Source organism: Prionailurus bengalensis, chromosome C1 (genome assembly GCF_016509475.1).
Source record: "Prionailurus bengalensis isolate Pbe53 chromosome C1, Fcat_Pben_1.1_paternal_pri, whole genome shotgun sequence".
Taxonomy (NCBI): Eukaryota; Metazoa; Chordata; class Mammalia; order Carnivora; family Felidae; genus Prionailurus; species Prionailurus bengalensis.
In genome coordinates, this window is record NC_057345.1 from 161,227,385 (window position 1) to 161,251,847 (window position 24,463).

The 24,463-nt window shown below is 37.2% G+C and overlaps 1 protein-coding gene across 5 annotated transcripts in view; it reads right to left on the minus strand.

Moving 5' to 3' along the window:
* Window positions 1-24,463, minus strand: part of SLC25A12 (solute carrier family 25 member 12) — a 208,940-nt gene that overhangs the window by 42,227 nt on the left and 142,250 nt on the right. For all 5 annotated transcript variants that reach the window (XM_043577044.1, XM_043577042.1, XM_043577041.1 and 2 more), the window contains 5 exons: window positions 21,787-21,926; window positions 7,232-7,378; window positions 4,927-5,065; window positions 4,180-4,273; window positions 860-944 (listed from right to left, as the gene is read on the minus strand). In XM_043577044.1, the coding sequence (XP_043432979.1) occupies window positions 860-944; window positions 4,180-4,273; window positions 4,927-5,065; window positions 7,232-7,378; window positions 21,787-21,926 (605 nt within the window). The remainder of the gene's footprint in view (window positions 1-859; window positions 945-4,179; window positions 4,274-4,926; window positions 5,066-7,231; window positions 7,379-21,786; window positions 21,927-24,463) is intronic.

Consider the following 24,463-nt stretch of genomic DNA (forward strand, 5'->3'; position numbering starts at 1 on the left):
GGTGCGGGGGTGGGGGGGTGGGGGGTGGGAAATGCAAAATAAAGGGGATTAAGAGGTACAAACTTCCAGTTATAAACTAAATCCGTCACAGAGATGAAAAGTACAGCATAGGAAATATAGTAATGTTATAAGCTATTTATAGACACATAATACTGAAAAATATCTTTTGAAATGCAACTTTTTCAAATTTCTAGAGAAAATTTTCATAAATGTATACCACAAAATGTAAAATTAAATTCACTAAGCTCTTTAAATATTTCAATATCTCAACCATTTAACAATTTTATTAAATTTTATTATAAATCAATGAATTGGAATAAATCCATCTATTTTTTAAGGACCTGAGAACATACAGTGGAAATAAACTTTGATGGCAGCAGGTAAGAATTCTTTGCTACTAAAGAAGCTAAATTGTAAGGAGTTACAGATATATCTGGCTCATTACTTATATAGTTTTCCTGTGTTATTATTGTAATCTATAAAGCATGATCTCAGTGAAAGACGTACTTCATTAGAAGAATGTTTTGTATTTTTTAAAGCCCTATAAATATCAGTCTAATTTTTCAAAGTGAACTTAACACAAGTGAAAGGAAGACTGCTAGTTCTAGGGAGGAGTCAAGCCCGTGTATGTCTGCACTCTTATTTCCCTTATCTTAATAAAGAAAAAAAACACAAACATAAATTTAGGTCCCCATAAAAATAGTCCATGAGGGTGGGAATAACAGTTGTAATCTTTGAGCTAAGTAGAGATTTTTTCTGGACAGTTTTTAATTTTCATAGCATTCAGGAACTTTAGGCTGTCATGTACATACTATTTCAGCATTTTTGAAGGTGATTCTATTTATGAGACTCCTCCTACCTGTCTCTGAAGTTCTGCCAGGTTGTAAGGTAAGGCTCCCTCAGCCAACGGAGCTATTCTCTCAATATCTGCCAAAGTCAAGCGCCTTCAGGCAAAAATATGGGAAAGAAAAAACTGTTAGACACCAACAAACTCCTCATACCAAGATATTTCTTCAGAAAAAAAGAAGACGGGAAAAGAACTAGGTTTTTTTATTTTTTTAACCTTTTTATTCATTTTTGAGAGACAGAGAGAGAGACAGAGCATGAGCAGGGGAGGGGCAGAGGGAGAGAGGGAGACACAGAATCCAAGGCAGGCTCCAGGCTCCGAGCTGACAGCACAGTGCCCAGTGCAGAGCTTGAACCCACGAACCAAAAGATCATGACCTGAGCCAAAATCAGAGGCTTAAATGACTGAGCCACCCAGGTGCCCCAAGAAGCATACTTTAAAAAAATTTTTTTTAATGTTTATTCATTTTTTGAGAGAAAGACAGAGTGTGAGTGGAGGGGTGGGGGGCAGAAAGAAAGGGAGACACAGAATCCAAAGCAGGCTCCAGGCTCTGAGCTGTCAGCACAGAGCCTGACTCACGGCTCAAACCCACGGACCTCAAGATCATGACCCGAACTTAAGTCGGATCCTTAGCTGACTGAGCCACCAGGCACCCCAAGAACGATGCTTTAAAAGTAGTATTTCTTGGGGCGCCTGGGTGGCGCAGTCGGTTAAGCGTCCGACTTCAGCCAGGTCACGATCTCGCGGTCCGTGAGTTCGAGCCCCGCATCGGGCTCTGGGCTGATGGCTCAGAGCCTGGAGCCTGTTTCTGATTCTGTGTCTCCCTCTCTCTCTGCCCCTCCCCCGTTCATGCTCTGTCTCTCTCTGTCCCAAAAATAAACGTTGAAAAAAAAAAATTAAAAAAAAAAAAAAAGTAGTATTTCTTGGGGTGCCTGGGTGGCTCGGTCAGTTGAGCATCTGACTCTTGATTTCAGCTCAGGTCATGATCCCAGGGTTGTGGGATGGAGCCCCTGTGTCGGGCTTGGTGCTGAGCATGGAACCTGCTTAAGATTCTCTTTCTCTCTCTTTCTCTTTCTCTCTCTCTCTCTCTCTCTCTCTCTCTCCCTCCCTCCCTCCCTCTCCCTCTCTCCCTCTCTCTCTCCCTCTCTCTCTCTTCCTCTGCCCCTCTCCCCTGCTCATGCTCTAAAATAAACATAATAGTAAAATAAAGTAGTATTTCTCTATTCACTCAGATCATCTTAGTGAGGAAAAAAATCTCCAAACCCAGGATCCCACAACAAAAAGCAAAAGATCTCAGAAAAATAATATGTACTACACAAATTTAATAATACTCCAATGGTAGATACTAAAAGTAAAGAACTAATCCTTGTTAGAAGTAAAGTATAGACATTGACAGTTCATACATACTAAGTGTATTCCTTTAGGGTACATATTTAATGCACAGGTACAAAGTATCTTGAGAAGGACAAATACAAACCTGATGAATACTGGTTGCCTTTAAGGAAAGGCACAAGGATAGAAGAGATACTTTTTACAGCATGCTCTTTTAAGCTCTGAGTTTTGAACCCTGCACTACTGTTTCCAAAAAATTTACTTAAAAATAAGTACATTCCATGAACCAGGTAGATCACTTCAGATCTAGTTTTGAAAAGCATTTTTTGAAACCATTTATTATCTTATAAAGGTGGCACAGAACCTCTGCTAAAAATGTGAATTCTAGATGAATGAGACATGGCCTGATATTTCATGTCAATCACCAAAGACTGGATGGCATTTTTAGTATCATCTCCAGACCAATAATTCATTATGTAGCATAAAGGCAATAAATCACCCATATATACCCAGATTCTAATAGTCCTCAGCTCTAGGGTTAAAACCCATTTTTCGTTTATATACACAATGGAATACTACGTGGCAATGAGAAAGAATAAATATGGCCTTTTGTAGCAACGTGGATGGAACTGGAGAGTGTGATGCTAAGTGAAATTAAGTCGTACAGAGAAAGACAGATACCATATGTTTTCCCTCTTATGTGGATCCTGAGAAACTTAACAGAAGACCATGGGGGAGGGGAAGGAGGAAAAAAAACAAAAAAGAGGTTAGAGAGGGAGGGAGCCAAAACATAAAAGACTCTTAAAAACTGAGAATAAACTGAGGATTGATGGGGGGTGGGAGGGAGGGCAGGGTGGGTGATGGGTATTGAGGAGGGCACCTGTTGGGATGAGCACTGGGTGTTGTATGGAAACCAATGTGACAATAAATTTCATATTAAAAACAAAAACAAAGACAAAAACCATTTTTCGGATATTCCTACACTTAAAAAAATCTTGCAACTTAATATAAGAGCATAAGTCCCGCTTCCCACAAATCCTGCCCAGAGATGAAGGTTTTTCTTTTGGATTTACAGAAGAACTTCACAAATCAAAAACTCTCAATGTGCTTTGGTTATTTTAGTCTATAAAGTGGAGGCATTAGGGGTCCCTGGGTGGCTCAGTCACATAAGCATCCGACTACTGATTTCATCTCAGGTTATGATCTCACGGTTCATGAGATCGAGTCCTGAGTTGGGCTCTGCACTCATAGTGCACTACCAGTGCAGAGCCTGCTTAGGATTCTCTCTCTCTCCCTCTTTCTCTGCCCTTCCCCCACTCACATGCACGTGCTCTCGCTCTCTCTCTCTCAAAATAAACATTAAAAAATTAAAAAATAGAATGGAGGCATAAAATATCTGAGCTTGACTATGATGATAACCATAATGATAACGTCACGAACATATTTCAAGAAATGATACCTTCCAACACAAAATGATACATACTATTCTGTAAAAATGACCATTTGTGAATGAACCAAAAAGATTATAAGACACCTGGACATGTCCTGCAGTTTACTTTATAAATGTAGGCAAATTTTCACAAATCTCTTACATTTAACCGAGTCCAGATGAAATCAACTTTTCCCCATTCCTCTCTTACTTCTCACTCCCCCTCACTCTCGTGTGTCTTCTGTCCCCTATCTCCCTCTCACAAGTCCCATGAGCTCTTACTCTCTTCTTTTACCTCCCTCTCTCCCTCTCTTCCCTCCTTTTCTCTTCTCCTCCTTGCTCTTTTCCCCTCTTGCTCTCTCTCCCTTTCCCTTCATTCATTCCCCCCAACCTTAAACATCTGTCTTCGTCTGTCTCTCCCTCCTCCCGTTTCTCATTTGGCCTCTCTCTCTTTCTTGGAATTTGTAGACTGAATTAACAACCGTAAAATGAACTGAAAGCATACCCCTGCTTCACATGTTACAGGAACTGTCCTATAATAAATATCATAAAGAATTATTGGAATAGTTACCCTGTAGCATTATATAAGTCTGCAAGTTGGTAGAGGATATCAATTTCTAGTGGAGTGACTTGTCCATAGCGTATGGCACTCTGGGCAAACTCCTCTAGAAGAAAAAGAAAGAATTGAAAATCTTAAAACATTCTTAACATGCTTCTAGTTTAACCAACTATCCTCTGAAAGCTAAAGGCATTTTAGAATTATTTTAAAAATCTAAAACTGAATTTAAATACCTAAGTTCCACTATGAAAGTTTGAAAGCCGGCAAAAGATAAAATGTTAACACAAGGAACCAGCAAAAACAAATTTATTTCAAAGATAAAACAATCTCTTTAGAATCCTCTCTCTTATCTTGTTTATTTGCTTTCATCTCCAGAGTCACAAGATAAAAGACGTGCTATTCTCCAATCAACGAAAACACCCTACTACAACACAGCAAAAAGAGGAGGCTTGCCCATCTTTCTGCCACAACTCCCTCCTAGTACAAACAAGTTTCGGCCACACTGCCACTAGCCGGTGTGACAGACTGGACCAAGGTTCTTTTCAAAACTGTCAGAGCTGCTTTTTTATTCCTGACCCCAGCACCCCATTAAATGCACCTGGATTTTTGAAGACCACTACCGCCCAAGTGACGCATACGCACACCGTAACACACTCTCTAGATCTGGCTTCAGAGTGGTAAACTTAGGTCAGCTTCATGCCCTAGATAAAGAAAAGTGAAAATGCACATTCCGATCAACACACAGTTTTGAAATCTTACCCTTTGTGACTTCGACATCTTTCCTTGTGCCAGCTAAAGTGCTATATATCTTACGAACAAGCTCCATGTTATTCAGTAAGGAGTTAAATGCATTGAAGTAGGAGAAGCTAACCTGGTGTGAGATGCTGCCTCCAGCTGCCTAGGAAATGACAACAGGAAAAGTTTAAACAGTAAGCAAAAACAAATAAAACACGTTTAAGGACACTACACTTTTCTCAAAGAAGATCCCAAGTAGTCTTCATTATTAAAGTGATTAACAACCAGTCCATAAATACAAAGAAAGTATCCTACTGAAACACTCAGTGCATTTCACGCCCTCAGGGAGGTCTATGTAATTTAGGTTTTAAGGAAGAAAGCAACATCTGGAAGTTGGACTTCACGGTTCATCTACCTATAAGGTCAGAAACAACAAATACAATTATCACAGATCAAAAATAATGGTTATTTAAACAGGATTTTCAAGATCCTCAACTATGAACTCTTGCTAGTCTAATTCAAACATCAATGTACAATACAGAGTATTTTTTAAACTTGCTTTTTTTCCATACACAAAAACCAGTGGTAACTTTATATTTTAAAACTATTTCACTATATCAACTTTCCTAATTGTTTTCTTTTTTTAAAGACCACTACTATAATTAAGATATTTAACAGTCTGAATCTGCATCACGAAAGGTACAACTACCAAAAACTCCAAAAAATGTAGAGAAAATCTAGGGAGGATTTATTCACTATAAATTACATCTTTAGTGGAACAGTGCAAAAGAGGCTCTCTTGTGCCTGGGGAGTGATGGGGCTGGGGGGCAATCTGGCCTTCATTACCTCTGCAGGGTGAAGAGGTAAGTTCTCCCTCTGCCCACCACTTGGATATAAACTCAAAAGAGAACATTTTTCATAGTTTGCAAAAGCCTAATTTCTACGCCAGGAGTCAGAGGAACCCATATGATTAAAAACATTCTCTAATAAAAACTCAAAGAAATACTTATGGAAATACCAGTGTGACCTTAATCACAAAGGTCTACTAAGAATAGTGTAGGTAATGATGGGCAAATGTACCCATCCCTCACATACATGCCTTAACCCAAATATAGATGATATTTGTATTAGCTTGAATTTGGATGCCAGTGACCCAAAAGGAGAACTCAAATTATTTAATACATTCCTTCAGGGACTGAAATGGCATTTGGTAAGTTGAAGCCATAATAGGTCTATGTAACCCAATTGGAAAAGATTAAATGGGTCCCCTCATTCCAAGGCAATGAGAGTCCCCCTCTGTAGGATTTTCTTTCCTTTCTCCCCCCTCCCCCACCCCCTGCCCTTTCCTCCTTCTCTCCCTTTCTTTCTGTCCTTCTCTCATTTTTTGGCTAGGGTATGAGGTAAGGGTTCAGGGAGTGGGAGATGGGTGTCAAGGAGGTGAAATGTGTAGGACAAAGTGACATGCTCCATGTTCAAATTCACTGAAGAAAAAGAACAGAAGTTGATCTTTCTACCCCGGTCTAAATCAGGGATAATGATCTTCAGCTGAAACAACAAAAGCACTCACTGGCTTCCCTCCATATAAAACAAGCAGCAATCAAAAACTTATACATAAGTACAATGCACGAACAAGAGAACTGGTAAGTGAGGAAAGTTTCAGCACTCTTTGTGAGGAAGTGAATGACATCAGTTTGCTATTGGTCCAGATGATTACTTTATAGAGATTAGCAGTTTGACAGAACAAAAAAACCGTCTGGTCCATGCAGACTGAATGCACAGGTGAAGGGGCAGAGAGAGGAGGGAGCCACATTGGCTGATGCCCACATATTTCCTCCATACCTTCTGCCACGGCCATGGTTATTAAAACAGTGTAGAGGCCAGTGATGATTCCTCTAGCAAACAGCACCCTGCAGGCAACAAAGGAAGGAGCCATCTTTATAGCAAGGCTTTGGGAGCCTGGTGGGATGGAAAAAGGCCAAGGTGAAGGCAGCAGTGTCTGGGCGAAGTACTGCCCTGCCCACTGGGAAAAGTAATTGCGCACCCCTGTCTACAAACTCCCTTGTTTTCTTTCACTGGACTCTGTAAATGGAAATAAACAATTTAGAAATATAGGAGAGCACGATGGTGGCTCTGAAAAAAACTTGATCCGGGAAAGACTATTCACCACCACAGCACTCCCACCTCCCTTACACATACCTGTTTACCTTCTACCAACCAAACATTAAGTTAGAATAGCTGACAGTCAGGTGTGTCCAAGGAGGCGAGCCAGGACCCAATGGTTCAAAAACGTTAACGAAAGAGAAAATTGAAGTACTTGCTTTCTACTTACTGAAACTAAATTCTCCTCCACAAAGGGAGTGAGCATGTGAGACCGAATGGTAACCATGATGTCACTGAAATCCAGACCAGAAATCATGCCACTTTTGCTTTTGTCTTTCAGTGCAAAGGCTTGTCTTGCATGTTCCAGCTGCAGCTCCTAGAGGGAAGTTAGAAATAGAACAGTAGATTGGTTAAAGCACATCCCAACTGCATGTTTTGAAAAAGGAGGACATTCTTCCCTTGCATGCACTTACTACAGAAATGAACACTGCGCAGCTCTGAATTTACAACAAAACTTTTAATTTCTTTTAAAAAGCACGTTTTCCTGAAAATGTACTACACAGTACTCCTCGGGAAGAATGAATCATAGCATGACAATAAAGAAAGAGGAGGAGGAAAAAAACCTTAATGCACTTGAAAAGTTTTCAACACTGAACCGTTCTTAGTGTTTTAATTCAGCTTTTAAAATGTATTCTTTCTTGCTTGAAGGCATTCTTATCCAAGGGTACCTTTTTTTTTTAAGTTTATTTATTTGAGAGAGGGGGGGGCGGGGGAATGGCAAGCAGGAGGCACAGAGAGAGAGAAAGGAAAAGAGAGAATCTCAGGCAGGCTCTGTGCTGCCAGTGTCTCCCAAGGGTACGTTTTGAAATAAAAGTTTAGATTTGGGGTACCTGGGTGGTTCAGTCAGTTAAACGTCAGACTCTTGCTTTCGGCTCAGGTCATGATCTCACGGTTTGTGGGACTGAGCCGTGTGTCAGTCTCCGCACTAACAGCGCAGAGCCTGCTTGGGATTCTCTCTCTCTCTCTCTCTCTCTCTCTCTCTCTCTCTGCCCCCTGCCCACTTGCACTCTCTCTCTCAAATGAGCAAACTTAAAAAAGTTTAGATTCATTTTCAGTACTTCAATGTAATACTGTAATTAAAGGGTCTCTTTTTCTCTCTCAATGAATTAGACACCATTTTTCAAACAATTTTTAAAACATGAACTTAGAAAGTCTACTGACTGGTAAGAGCAATAATTAGTAATTCTAACATGAAAGTTATAAATAACAAACTGATAACTAGTGTTCAACTATCACTGTCTGGCTTAGGCAGCAGTTACTCATAAACTGTAAAATAATCCAGAAGATCACTGAACTTTTCAATTATTCAGCAGTCACATTTTGTCATAAATGATATCAATAAAAACAATAAAACGTGCCAGTAACATGCTGAATACTATACAAAAGTGAAAAGTGGAGCATTTCTGCACTGAGGACCTATGACATAATCCAAATAAATCTGTTACCACAACATAACAATGGTGCTATTGGGTACCATTTTCACACTATTTGCAACTCTAAAAATAATATTCATATCTAAATATATATTATTCACAGATACAATACTGCAATTTTCATTACCATATTTATACAAGCCTACAAGTCAATGTTGCTTTTCCTGATATTTAAAAGTTTTGGTAGCGGGGTGCCTATGTGGCTCAGTTGGTGGAGCATCTGACTTTGGTTCAGATCATGATCTCATGGTTCGTGAGTTTGAGTCCCATGTCGAGCTCTGGGCTGACGGCTGGCATACTGGAGCCTGCTTCAGACTCTATGTCTCCCTCTCTCTCTGCGCCTCCCCTGCTCATGCTCTCTCTAAGTAAATAAACATTTAAAAAAATTTTTTTGAACAGTTTTGGAAAAAGTCTCATTACTTTACTAATTTATTTTCCTATGGGCTTGTGATAGTTCATTGGTAATTCAAAGACATTTAAATTATCTTAGGTTTGTCTTATAATTCATTAAACTATGTATTTGTTTTATGTGGCTTTCTAGATTTTATTTGTATGCTATTTAATAAGTTTTAAAAATATTTTTTCTTAGCAGGTTGGCAGGCTAGAGACAAGTATATCAAACCTATTAAATGTTCCAATAGTCTTAAAAAAATTAAATGAGAATACTGAGGGAAACATCTAAGGTATTTTAACATCTATCACCCAACATCTAAATGTTTGGATTTTTTTGAAAAGACAACAGAAGTGGAGAAACTAAAACTCAATTGGTAAATATGAAAGAGTACAAAATAAACAACCAGCATGATATGACAAAGTTGTCTCTTCCCTACTCCTACTTTTTTATTTTTTATTTATTTTTTTTACCCTACTCCTACTTCTTTAAAATTTCAACTCTATTGAGATAAAAGTGACAAAATTGTGATATATAAAAAGTGTGCAACATGATTTGGTACATGTATACATTGGGAAAGGAGTCCCACCAAGTTAAGTAACATATCCATCACCTCAGTTACCTTTTTTTATAGGAACACTCAAGTTCTACTTCCTTAGCAAATTTTAATTATACAACACAGTATTATTACCCATAGTAAGCATGATATACATTACATTCCCAGACCTTATCCATGTTATAATGGAAGGTTTGTATCCTTTTTCCAGCCTCCGTCCCCCTACCCACCCACCCCCACCCTGCCCCTGTCAACCACTATTCTTTCTGTTTCTGTGTTCAACTTTTTTTTAAGGTTCTACAAAGAAGCAATCCCTTGTAGTAGGTCTTTCTTTGGCTTCTTTCACTTAGTATAATGCCCTCCAAGTTCATCTGAGTTATTGCAAATGGCAGGATTTCCTTTTTTTGAGTGAACAATATTCTATTGTGTGTGAATACACACACATTTTTCTTTACTCATTCACCTCTCAATGGACACTTAGGTTGTTTCTATGTACAACAAACATGGGAGTACAGCTATTTCTTTGAAATAGTGATTTTTGTTTCCTTTGCATACATACCCAGAAGTGGGGTTGCTGGATCACCTGGTGGTTCTATTTTTAATTTCTTGAGGAACCTCCAGACTGTTTTCCATAGTGGCTGCACCAATTTACTTTCCAACAATGTACAGAGTTCCCTTTTCTCCATATCCTTGCCAGCATTTGTTGTCTTTGGTCTTTTTGATAATAGAGATCCTAACAAATATGAAGTAACATCTCACTATGGTTTGGATTTGCATATCCCTGATTAGTGAGACTGAGCAACTTCTCATATACTTCCTGGCCATTTATATGTCTTCTTTGGGAAAATGTCTATTCAGGTCTCTTATCCATTTTTAGTTTTTATAATTAATTAACTTATGGAGTTGAAAGTGTTGTTCACATATATATATATATGTGTGTGTGTGTGTGTGTGTGCGTGTGTATATATATGTATATATGTATGTATCTGGGATACATACATATGTATATATGTACATATATGTGTCTGTGTATATATATACATGTACATATACGTGTGTATATGTCTCTGTATATATATATACACATATATATACGTGTATATATATATGTACGTGTGTATATATAACATACACACATGCATATATATATATATATACGTGTATATATATATGTACGTGTGTATATATAACATACACACATGCATATATATATATATATATATATATATATATATATATGCATGTGTGTATGTTACTGTGTTGTAAAGTTCCCTACATATTTTGGATATTAGTCCCTTATTAGATATGTGGTTTGCAAATATTTTCTGCCATTCCATTGGCTGCCTTTTCATTTTGTTGATGGAGTCCTTTACTGTGCAGCTTTTTGGTTTGATGTGGTCCCACTCGTTTGTTTGCTTATGCTGCCTTTGTTTTCAGTGTCTAATTCAAAAAATCATTGCCAAGACTGAAGTCAAGGAACTTACCCCACTATGTTTTCTTCTAGGAGTTTAAAGTTTCAGGTCTTATGTTCAAGTTTTTAATCTATTTTCAGTTGTTTTTTCTGTCTGGTATAAGATAGGAGTCAAGTTTCATTCGTTTGCATATGGATATCCAGTTTTCCCAACACCATTTATTGAAAAGACTACCCTTTCTGCATTGTGTATTCTTAACTCCTTTGTCAAAAATGAATGATCATATATGCATGGGTTTATTTCTGGATTCTCTTTCTGTTCCACTGATCTATGTGTCTGTTTTTGACAATACCATACTGTTTTGAATACTATAGCTTCATAATTTGAATTTTAAAAATGTGATGTCTCCAGCTTTGTTCTTCTCAAAATTGCCTTGGCTATTTGGGTTCTTTTGTGGTTCCATACAAATTTTAGGACTGTTTTTTCTCAGTGAAAAGGCCCACTGGAATTTTGATAGTGACTGTATTGAATCTATAGATCACTTTGGGTATTACATTTTAACAACATTAATTCTTCAAATCCATGAACATGGAATATCTTCCCATTTATTTGTGTCTTAACTTCTTTCATCAACATCTTACAGTTTTTAGTGACCAGATTTTTCACTTCCTTGGTAAAATATATTCTCAAGTATTTTATCCTTTTTGATATGCTATAAATGGGGTTTTCTTAATTTCTCTTTTCAGTAGTTCATTGCTAATGTATAGAAGTGCAACTGGGGGCGCCTGGGTGGCTCAGTCGGTTAAGCGGCCGACTTCGGCTCAGGTCATGATCTCGCGGTCCGTGAGTTTGAACCCCGCGTCGGGCCCTGTGCTGACAGCTCAGAGCCTGGAGCCTGTTTCACATTCTGTGTCTCCCTCTTTCTGACCCTCCCTCGTTCATGCTGTCTCTCTCTGTCTCAAAAATAAATGAACGTTAAAAAACAAAACAAAAAAAAAAAAAACCTAATTAGAAGTGCAACTGTTTTTGATTGTGTACCCTGAAACTTTAAGTCATTTATTAGTTCTAACAGTTTTTGATGAGTTTGTGTGCATGTGCATAGTCTTTAAGGGTTTTCTATATCTAATATCATGTCATCTGCAAAAAGGGACAATTGTATTTTTTCCCTTCTAATTTGGATGTCTTTTACTTCTTTTTCTTGACTAATTTCTCTGGCTAAAGCTTCTAGTACTTTTTTGAATAAAAGTGGTAAGAATATGCATCCTTGGGGCGCCTGGGTGGCGCAGTCGGTTAAGCGTCCGACTTCAGCCAGGTCACGATCTCGCGGTCTGTGAGTTCGAGCCCCGCGTCAGGCTCTGGGCTGATGGCTCAGAGCCTGGAGCCTGTTTCTGATTCTGTGTCTCCCTCTCTCTCTGCCCCTCCCCCGTTCATGCTCTGTCTCTCTGTCCCAAAAATAAATAAACGTTGAAAAAAAAAAAAATTTTAAAAAAGAATATGCATCCTTGTTTTGCTCCTGGTCTTTGAGTAAAAGCTTTCAGCTGTTCACTGTTGAGCATGATGTGAGCTATGGGCTTGTCATATAGGGCCTTTATTTTGTTGAGGTATGTTCCATCTGTACCTAATTTGCTAGGCACTTTTTAAATATTTTTTTAATGCTTATTTATTTTGAGAGGGGGGAGTGTAGGGGCAGAGACAGAGAATCCCAAGCAGGTTCTGTGCTGCCAGTGCACAGTCCAACATGGGGCTCAGTCTCACAAACTGTATCATGACCTGAGCCGAGATCAAGAGTTGGATCCTTAACTGACTGAGCAACCCAGGCACACCTCGCTAAGCATTATTTTTAAATTTTTTTTTTAATGTTTACTTATCTTAGAGAAAGAGAGCAAGAGAGAGTGAGAGAGAGAGAGCACATTCAAGTGGGGAGAGGCAGAGAGACAGGGAGGGAGAATCCAAAGCAGGCTCCAGGCTCTGAGCTGTCAGAACAGAGCCCCACATGGGACTCAAACTCACAAACTGTGAGATCATGACCTGAGCTGAAGTTGGGACACTTAACCAACAGAGCCACCCAGGCACCCCACCCCTTGCTAAACATTTAAAAATTTGTTTAATGTTTATTTATTTTTGAGACAGCAAGAGAGACAGAGAGACAGAATACGAGCAGGGGAGAGGCAGAGAGAGAGGGAGACACAGAATCCGAAGCAGGCTCCAGGCTCTGAGCTGTCAGCCCAGAGCTCGACATGGGGCTTGAACCCACAGACTGCGAGATCATGACCTAAGCCAAAGTCAGATGCTTAACCAACTGAGCCTCCCAGGTGCCCCGCTAAGCACTTTTTATCATGAAAGGATAATGAATTTTTCCAAATGCTTTTTCTGTATCTGTATCTACTGAGATGATATGATTTTTATTCTTCATTTTGTTAATGTGTCACATTTAATGATTTGCATATGCTAAACCATCCTTGCATTCCAGGAATAAATCCCATTTGATCATGGTACATGATCCTTTTAATGTACTATTAAATTCAGTTTACTAATATTTCGTTGAGGCTATTTGCATCTACCGTCATCAGGAATACTGACCTGTAATTTCCTTTTCTTGCAGTGTCCTTGTCTGGCTTTGGTATTAGGATTAATACTGGTCTTGTAAAATGAATCTGGAAGAAATGTACCCTCCTCTTGTACTTTTTGGATAAATTTGAGAAAGATTGGTATTAACTCTTCTTTAGTTGTTTGGTAGTATTCACCAGGGAAGCCATCTGGTCCTATACTTATCTCTGCTGGGAGATTTTTAATTACTGATTCAATCTCCTTACTAGTAATTGGTCTGTTTAGATTTTTTTATTTCTTCATGATTCAGAATTGGTAGACTGGATATGTTTCTAGGAATTTATCCATTTCTTCTAGGTTACCTCATTTGTTGGTATATAAATGGTCACAGAAGTTTCTTATGATCCTTAGTATTTCTCTTATTAATTGTAATGTGTCTTTCATTTCTATGTGTTTTTTGTCAATCTAGGTAAAGATCTGTCAATTTTGTATATCTTAAAAAAAACCAGCTCTTAGTTTTATTAATATTTTCTGTTGTCTCCCTAGACATTATATTTCATTTATTTCTGCTATAACTTTTGTTATTTTCTTCCTTCTGCTGACTTTATCCTTAGTTTATTCTTCTTCTAGTTCCTTGAGGTGTAAAGATAGTTTGAGATCTTTTTTTTTTTTTTTAATGTAGGTGTTTATCATCAGAAACTTCTCTCTCAGAACTGCTTTTGCTATATCCCATACATTTTGGTATATTGTGTTTTCATTTTAATTTGTCTCAAGATATTTTTTTTTAACGTTCCTTTTATTCTATGATCCATGAATTATTCGGGAGCGTGTTATATAATCTCCACATATTTGCGAATTCTGTCTTCTTCTATTTTCATCATTCTCCCTACTCACTCCATCTTCCTATCACCTCAGCTCCAACCCTATCATCCTTCAAATGAAGCAGGAATTTTAGGTCTTTATTTCAACCTTAAAATATGATTGAAAGTATTCCCCCACAGAAAGGATGTTCCTAAGCAGCATCAGAAATAGACATAGGTCCTCTCCTTATATGTTTTCCCTTACTCACTACTTTTTCCCTCCTTCTCTATGTCTTTGTTACACCTTTGTCTTCTCCCACGTATGTCTTCATTTTTCAGAAATATCCAGTGGCAGCCATGGACATGATGAAGCCTCATTAATGACACTCAATACTGAAGAAAATGTGAACTTTTATATTAATAAGACAGAGCAGAATCCTCATTGCAAGAGTAATACTGGAAGAACAGATTTTCTATTTTCTATTAGGTCAGCAATCGGAGGGCTCCTATGTATCTTTTAAAGATACATAGTTAGGGGCGCCTGGGTGGCTTGGTCGGTTAAGCGTCTGACTTCGGCTCAGGTCATGATCTCACGGTCCGTGAGTTCGAGCCCCGCGTCGGGCTCTGTGCTGACAGCTCAGAGCCTGGAGCCTGTTTCAGATTCTGTGTCTCCCTCTCTCTCTGCCCCTCCTCTGTTCATGCTCTGTCTCTCTGTGTCTCAAAAATAAATAAACGTTTAAAAAAAAAAAGATACATAGTTAAAGTTACAGATAAAACTATATACAGTGTTTGGGATTGGCTTCCAAATGATCCAGGAGGGAGCACAGTGAAGAGTACAGACAAAACAAGATGGGCCAACAGTTAATAACTGTTGAAGCTGGTTGATGGGTACGTGGAAGTTCATTACACTATTCTATTTTTAAATACATTTGAAATCCCTAAAAATAAAAAGTTTACAAAATTAAAATTAATGACTTCAAAATGAGAAGCAAACAAAGGGGGAAAAAAACCCATATCTAAAGCTCTCAGTTTATGTAGTACAGTTAGTATATCAGGGTAGAATTAGATATTGTAAAATACATTCAGACAATGCAAGACAACCAATGAGAAGAACAAACCATCTTTGGAGAAATCTTAAAAAATACTAGTTGAAAGAACATTTCTTTTTTAAATAATCATCTCTCAAATATATAATACTTTCAACTTTTCAAGTGTGAGCATTTTCCAATGACAGTCAGGTGGGCACTAACAGTGCAAGTGTTAGAACAAGCACTGGGTTCTACAAATAACCACACGTAGCACTCGCTTCGGCAACATGTATACTAAAATAACCACACCTAAAGGATACAGTTTTCAAACTGTGATCACGCTCATGAAGTAAAACAATACCCCAGGGTTATAAAAGATAAAATACATAAAAATACTCTAAAAAGATGCTTTATCTAAAAACATAAAGATACTCTAATAAATAAAAAATAAAGTAAGTCTGCTTCCAGATTTCAAGTGTGGATAGGGGAACTGAGGGAAAGGATGAAAAAAGGAAGCTACGCTAAAGCTAAAGATCTCAGACACCTGGAAATGCATTTCATCTAACTATGAGATGAAAACTGCTGCGCTTCAGAAACTGTGGCTTTGAATGAGAATGAACTAGTACATGTAATTCTGCAGTCTTCCAAAACTTCACTCTTCACTAAAAATCACAGTAAAGGAACTAAAAGCAAAACAGAAACTCAAGGACAAAGAGAACAGAAAAGAAGATAGCAACTACGTTTTTTAAGATTGTAGAGCAGAAAGGCAAGCGACAACGGACTTAGCAGAGTCAAGAAAACTAAACACGGAGGGACATCTGGGTGGCTCAGTGAGTTGAGCATCTGACTCTGGATTTCAGCTCAGGTCATGATCTCACAGTTTGCGGGTTTGAGCCCCATATCCGGCTCTGCACTGACAGTGTGGAGGCCTGTGTGGGATTCTCTCTCTCCTGTCTCTCTGCCCCTCCCCTGCTTGTACATACTCTCTCTCAAAATCAAAAATAAAAACTAAAACATTAAAAAAATAATAAAAGAAAACTAGACATTGGAAAAGCCAAAAAGCTATGCAATGTACATTACAGGACCCCTTAAAAACTCCGGAACTGGCTACACGAGTACTCTCACAAGTGACAGTGAAGGTGGAGCTACAAACAGGAAGCTCAGATGGAAGTCTGTTTAAAACTCACTTAGTCACCTGCACTACTTCACTGTAGCCAGGATTCTGGCCTTTCCCAACCCTGGTAGAGGACTAGAGACTCACTGCCTAGAGAATTTAATAGAGGATCTGGACTAGGGGAGACCAGGTACAGTGGAAAAGAGGTAATAAAATCAAAGTCCATCTCCACACTGAAAGTTGAGACCTCTAACCCTCTTGAATTATTCAGCAACCATAATGTCAATAGCCAGATCTAATATTCTAGATGATTATTCTCTGGGTCCCCAATGCAAAAGAAAGACCTGAACATACAGACATTAAAGGGTCCCCAATATGACAGCCGAGACAGCAAACTTTATAATAAGGTTTAGAGTTAATAAGTAATACCATGAACCCAAAGTTCCCAACAAGCCTCAATCTTAAATATGAGCAGAGGACCAATGACTGTAAGAAAAGCCACTAACATGAAAAACAAAAACCCAAACAGAGAAAAAGAAAGAAAATTGAAGAAAACAGACAATTCACAGGAAGAAAAAAATCACCTATCTTTAATGTATTTGGAGAAGTGAGAGAAAATAGTACACCTATAGAAAAAGAACAATATGTTATTTTTTAAAAATGAATATTCAGAAAACGAAAAAGAACTGAAAATATTAAATGTAACAAAAATTAAAAACTTACTAAAAGTTCAGGCGGAAAGTGGGAGAGAAAACTAAATTATACATTTAATATATTTACTAGTTCCATAAAGAAAGAAAATAGAAGTAAATAAAAAAAAAAGCAATGAGAATATTTTCAAGAATTGAGGGACAAAAGTTTTCAAATTCAGAAAGCCCACTAAATGCCCAGCACCAAGGAATATCATCATGGAATTTCAAAACACTGAAGAAAAGGAAAAAAAATCTGACTCTCCAGAACGGGAAGAAAAAAAAAATGTCAAAACAGAATCAAGAATGAGAATGGGGGCGCCTGCATGGCTCATTCAGTTAAGTGTCTGACTCTTGATTTAGGCTCAGGTCATGATCTCACAATTTCCACGAATTCGAGCCTTGCATCAGGCCCTGCTTTGGCCCACTTCCAACTCCATGCTGACGACACCAAGCCTGCTTCAGATTCTCTCTCTGTCCCTCCCTAGCTCGCGTGGAGATGCAGGTGAGTTCTCTCCCTCTCGCCCTTTCTCTCAAAATAAACTTAAAAAAAAAAAAAAGAAAAAAACAAGAATGAGAATGGCATTGGACTTCTCAGTGGCAATACTAGAAGAAAGAAAACAAAAAAGAAATGTTTTCAAAATTAGGAGGGAACTAATTTCTACTAGAATTCTAAACCTAGCCATACTAAGTATAAATAGAACAGAGGTTTTCAGGTATGAAAAGTCTCACAAAAAATTACTATACTTTCCTCAAGAAGCCACTACAGGAAATATTCCACCAAAAAGAGGAACTACACTATAATAAAGAGATGGAATCCAGTAAGCAGAAGATTCAACACAAAAGATAGACAAATGCATTCCCCAGTATGAAGCTGAGGGGGATTACAGTCCGACAGCTATGCAAAAAGTACAAAGTCCAGCCTTCAACCATGAAGCAGGTCAGAAAGTTCCAGGAAAATGGTGCAGGGGCTATGAGAAACAGTCTGGCAATTCCTCAAAAAATTAAACATAAAATTATATGACTCAGCAATTTTATATCTAGAGATGTACTCAAAAGATTTGAAAACAGCTATTCAAACAAATACTTGTACACCAACGTTCGTGATAACCAAAAGGTAAGAACACCCAATTAGTAGGCTCCATTAACTAATGAATGGATAGACAAAAAACAGTACATCCGTACAATGGAATATTACCCAGCCATAAAAAGGAATAAGGTACTAATACATGCTACAACTTGGATAATCCTTGAAAACATTATGCTAAGTAAAAAAAAAAAAAAAAAAAAAAAAAAAGAAAAAAAAAAGCCAGACACAAAAAGTCATGCTGTATAATTCCATTAATAGTAGTCCTCCCTTACCTGTGGGGTGTATGTTCTCGGAACCCCAAGTGAATGCCTGATACTGCACATAGAACCAAACCCTATATATGATGTTTTTTTCCTATACATGCATAAGATAAAGTTTAATTCCTAAACTGGACACAGTAAGAGATTATCACTAAAATAATAGAAAAATTATAACAATATATTGCAATAAAAGTTATGTGAATGTGGTCTCTTTCTCTCTTGTCCTCTTAAAATATCCTACTGTGCTGTACTCACCTTCCTTCCTGTGATGATGTGAGATGATAAAATGTCTAAGTGATAAGATGAAGTGAGGTAAATGATGTAGGCATTGTGACATAGCAGTAGGCTACCATTGACCTTCTAACGGTACATCAGAAGGAGGATTATCTACTTCTGGACCACGGTTGACCATGGATCCACTGAAACTGTAAAAAGCAAAACTGTAAATAATGGGGGGATTACTGTACATGAACTATCCAGAATAGGTAAATCCACAGAGTCAGAGCTGTTTGGTGGTCACCAGGGGCTGAGGAGAAACAGGAATGGGGAGTGACTGCTTAATGAGTAAACAATTTTTTTTTTTTGGAATAATAAAAATGTTTTGGAATTAGACAAAGATAGTGGTTGCCCAGCACTGAACTGTACTAAATGCCACTTAAATTATGCACTTTTATATGGTTAAGTTTATGTTAAGTGAATTTTATCTCCATTTCTTAAGAAAGAAAGCTCTTAGCTCCAAGAAGATGAAATTGATAGAATACATAATATTTTGTAAACACATTAAAATGAAATGTTAATAAGTGAGGCAAAATTTAAGAATGAATTAGCATTAATACATAGAAAACTAAACAAATAAGAAAAACTAGAAACGCTAAGAAAAGTAATCATTTTAGTCAAGCACAGTATTTTTTTTTAAGTTTATTTATTTATTTATTTATTTAGAGAGAGAGAGAGAGAGAGAGAGAGAGAGAGAGCGCGCGCGCGCTCAAGCAGGGGAGGGGCAGAGAGACGGGGAGACAGAGAAGCCCAAGCAGGCTCCCCACTGCCAGTGCAGAACCCAATGCAGGGCTTAATCTCATGAACCATGAGATCCTGAACTGAGCTGAAACCAAAAGTTGGACGTGTAACCAACTGAGCCACTCAGGTGCCTCTATTTTTATTTTTTATTTTTTGAAAGAGAGAGCAAATTAGCGAGTGGAGGAAAGAGGCAGAGGGGGAGAGACAATCTTAAGCAGGCTCCATGCTCAGTGCAGAGCCTGATCCCACAACCCTGGAATCGTGACCTGAGATGACATCAAAAGTCACACACTTAACCGACTGAGCCACACAGGCACCCCAGTCATCCATAGTATTTATAAAATTATAGTAATTCAGATATGAATTATATGGTGATGGAGACAGAAAATGTCTGTGGGAGAGAGGGAGAGATGAAAGAACCAGCTCCTGATCTTCCACAGTTCAAATTCAATGAAAAATACCAAAAAGTGAAAAATTTTAAAGTAGAGTACAGAACTACAAAAGACCCCATACTGTCAAGGCAATCTTGAGAAAGAAGAATAAAGCTGGAGGTCCAGATTTCAAGATAAATTACAAAGCTGTAGTAATCAAAACAGTATGGTACTGGAACAAAAACACACATAGATCAATGGACCGGAATAGACAGCCCAGAAATAAACCCACAATCATATGGTCAATTAATCTGTAACAAAGCAGGAAAGAGTACACAATGAGAAAAAGACAGTCTCTTCTACAAACGGTGCTGGGAAAACTGGACAAAACTATGCAAAAGAACAACACTGGACCACTGTCTTAACCATACACAAAAATAAACTCCAAATGGATTAAAGACTTAAATGTAAGATCTGAAACCATAAAACTCCTAGAAGAAAACACAGGCAATAATCTCTCTGATATTGGCCTTAGCAACATTTTTCTCAATAGGTCTCCTGAAGCAAAGGAAACAAAAACAAAAGTAAACTATAGGGACTACACCAAAATAAAAAGCTTTTGCACAGTAAAGGAGACCATCAACAAAATGAAAAAGACAATGTACTGAATGGGAGAAGATATTTGCAAATCACACATCCAATAAAGAGTTAATATCCAAAATACATGAAAAACTTCTACAACACCAAAAAACAATGATTACAAAACAGAGGAGCTGAACAGACATTTCTCCAAAGAACACATACAGATAGCCAACAGACACATGACAAGATGTTCACCATCACTAATCATCAAGGAAATGCAAATCAAAACCACAATATCACCTCACATCTGTCAGAATGATTAGTATTAAAAACGTAAGAAATAACAAGTGTTGTTGAGGATGTGGAGAAAACGGAACCCTCATGCACTGTTGGTGGGAATGTAAACTGGTGCAACCTCTCAGGAAACAGTATGGAGTTTCCTCCAAATAATTAAACATAGAAACGCCATCCAATCCAATAATTCCACTACTGGGTATTTACCCAAAGAAAATGAACAATAATTTGAAAAGATATAAGCATCCTTATGTTTATTGCAGCATTTTAAAAAAAGTTTTTATTTATTTGAGAGACAGAATGCTCACACAAGCGGGGGAGGGGCAGAGAGACGGGGGAGAGAGAGAATCCCAAGCAGGCTCCACGCAGTCAGCATGGAGCCCAGCTTGGGACTCTAACCCATGAACCGTGAGATCACGACCTGAGCAGAAATAAAGAGTCACACACTTAACCAACTGAGCTACTCAGGTGCCCCTATTGCAGCATTATTAACAATAACCAAGACATCTGGAAGCAACCCAGGTATTCATCGATAGATGAACAGATAAAGAAGATGTGGTATATACATACAATGGAATATTACTCAGCCATAAAAAAAAATTTTAAAAAAAAGGGGAATGAGATCTTACCATTTGCAGCAACAGTGACAGACCTAGAGGGTATTATGCTAAATGAAGTAAATCAAAGACAAAGAAGACAAATACCATATGATTTCACTTACATGTGGAATCTAAAAAGTAAAACAAAGCTGAAACAGACCCATAAATACAGAGAACTGGTGGTTGCCAGAGGGAAAGTGTGTGGGGGGATGGGCAAAATGAATGGAGGAGAGTGGGGTGTACGGGCTTCCAGTTACGGCGTAAGTCAGAGATGAGACGTACAGCGTGGGTAATATAATGAATGGTACTGTAATAGCACTGGACGGTAACAGATAGCAGCTATACTTGTGGTGAGCTATGAAAGTGATTGCTGAAAAGAAACAAGTTTAAGAGTGCTTAAAAGTTGCCTCTGGAAGTGGGAAATAAGAAATGGGGGTGTAATGCCACAGGGAATTGCTATTTTTGGTAACAAACTTAAAACTCAAAGGGAATTGGAGAAGAAATGGTATATATTTACATCGGTTATGAAAACTAGGCTCACCTGGAGAAACTGTGTGAATTCTGTGTAGTTAAGATGCTTCTTCCGATTATGCCCAAAATGCAGTCGGATAAATTCACAGTCCCAGTTAAAAGGGATATGGTGATGAATAATAGTCTGTCCAAAAATTTCTTTGACATTTTCTTAAAAGGGAAGACAAAAATAAACAAATTATATCTGGAATAAGTAGTTTAGTCCACTGCAATGTTCCTACAGAAAGAAATTAAGAGAAATTTCAAGTCAATATTATCTGCTTCTATTAAGATTAGCTGCAAAATTTTTCGTGCCCAGAAACCCATGCACAGGAACACAATTGATACAAAATATAATTTTACACTTAAGATTGTGTACCATTACATATAAGGCCATGAGATTCTTAATTTCTCTTGATTTAATTTTAATTAGGAAGTGATTTATATCTTGCACTATAAATGGCTGCTACTTTGCATTCCTGTATAAAATCAATAGTGTTTTCCCGGTTCCTCAAGGAGTCGAATTAAGCCCTTTATCAGAAGCATGAATACCTAAATTACAGTATAATGCAATATTTGTCATACTAAGTATGGTTTGATTGAGGCTTGATTATTACATTCACACTAGCCTGAATCTGTCTATTGAAGATAGGTATAAGAAATACTACCAAAAGCGTATCATTAGCTCAGCAGCAAGCACCTTATTAAAAGCTTCTGATATTGTCAAAAATATGGTCTTGACACAAAGCTACAAAATCCCCATAAAAAGCATGATTATTAGTCTCAACTATTAAAATATTTTAAGATAAGTGAAATTAGTGATTCACTTTTAAATAAAGAAGGACTAAACACAGTACACTAACTTTAAGATAGGAACCAGTCACACTGTGTAAATATACAACCAAAACCCTCTGACAGCTGGTCTTCATGCACTAACAATGTCAGTCACTTTCTTACACAGTTCTACACTTATTATAAAAGTCAATTCACAAATGACTGGTACATTAACAAGCATAGACTGGATAGCCTAATTTAGAAGCTCATGCCAAAAAAAAAAAAAAAAGTCATTAACAAAGTTAAGAAAGCAGGAAGCCTGTTTTATTGATGTCTTAAGAACAAAATTATTTTCAAATGTAAGCCAATTAGTGGAAGCGTTTTACCATCCATAGCTACAATTTTACTAATTAGCAAATACAAGTTTAATGTTTTATAATCTCCAACTATGCTACTTTCTCTAATTTCTGTAAATTCTTTGAATAAGATACTGATCTCATATTGTAAATGGTTTAATGGATTCCCTTTAGTTTTATATACCATTTTTTTCTTGATAAAAGCATTACTGCGGTGGGGAGAGGGAGGTGGAAGAGAGTGTAAGAATTCTGAACTGGAAATCCTACCAGTCTGGACTCAATATAACAGCTCCGAATAGGTCACTGCTATCAGTAAGTTGGAAGAAGGCATTGGATGTCACTGGGGAGATGGGATTCTCGTCTTTTCTTTCAAATGGAATATAGCATTTATTTCTTGCCTAGTTAGTAATACTATATCATAATTTTCAAACCACATTAAAATATTTTCACCTTCCATAAACACAAATTAAATATATGGGGTTTTGTTTCTAAAAGCAAAAAACAAACAAACAAACAAAAACAAAAAAACAAAAACTCAGTAGCAATTCATGGGATAGATCTTGGCTTTTAACCAATATAAAAGTTTACCCTCAAATCTATGTGGAATATCAACAGTTGTAAAATATGTCAAAGTTTATAAGATAATTAAAATAATAAGGGTTACCAAAAATAGAACTAAATATATTAAGAGAGATCAGCAAAGATTTTTTTAGGATTTTTTTTTTAAATAATTAGCTGCTTTATTCCCAAATTAATTACTTTGATTTCTTATTTTTAAGATCCAACAAATAGTGTTAAATAAGACACAAAGAAATTAAGGGAAAGCAGAATAGAATAACTTAAACTACTACATATATTTAATTTAAATATTAAGATTATGAAAGGGAATACATTTTTTATAACCTTTATTTTAAAGGTCACAAATCCTAAAACTCAACTATTTGACAAGAAATGTACATACTGCTACCTAGATTAAGTTTTAAACAATGGTGGAATAAAACTGAATTCCCTTTACATGATCAGAAAATATTAGAATATTACTGTGAAATTAATCAAGTACAATCAAAGATTCAAAAGCTTTCAAACTATGAAAATTTACTTAATTATGAAAATTGTTTTCTACTATCACAAAAAGGATAAACCGAAGTTATAATGTCGAATTTACATTCAGAAAAAGTTCCATAATAAAAACTTTAACTACAATCCTATTTTGTAAACTTCCTAGCAACCTCTAGCTAAGATCTTGGAATATCTTTGAAACAATTAAAATGATAGCTTAAATTACTCATAGTAATCTTCCCAAATATTGAAGTGTCATTTTCCATGACTATTTGTTTCAACATTTCCTACTTCTCCCAAAGTGGTCATTGATAGCTTTGGACATGATTTTATTATGAGCATTAATATATGCTGTTTTATTTACCACCCCCCAGACACTTAATTATTTTGACTATGTCACAGGCTACAACTATAGTTACTAGGACTAACAAAATTTCAAACCTACTTTGGCATCTCTTGATGTGTCCCACTTCCCTTCTGTTATTATTTTACTACCAACTGCCTAAGGCTAATTCAGGA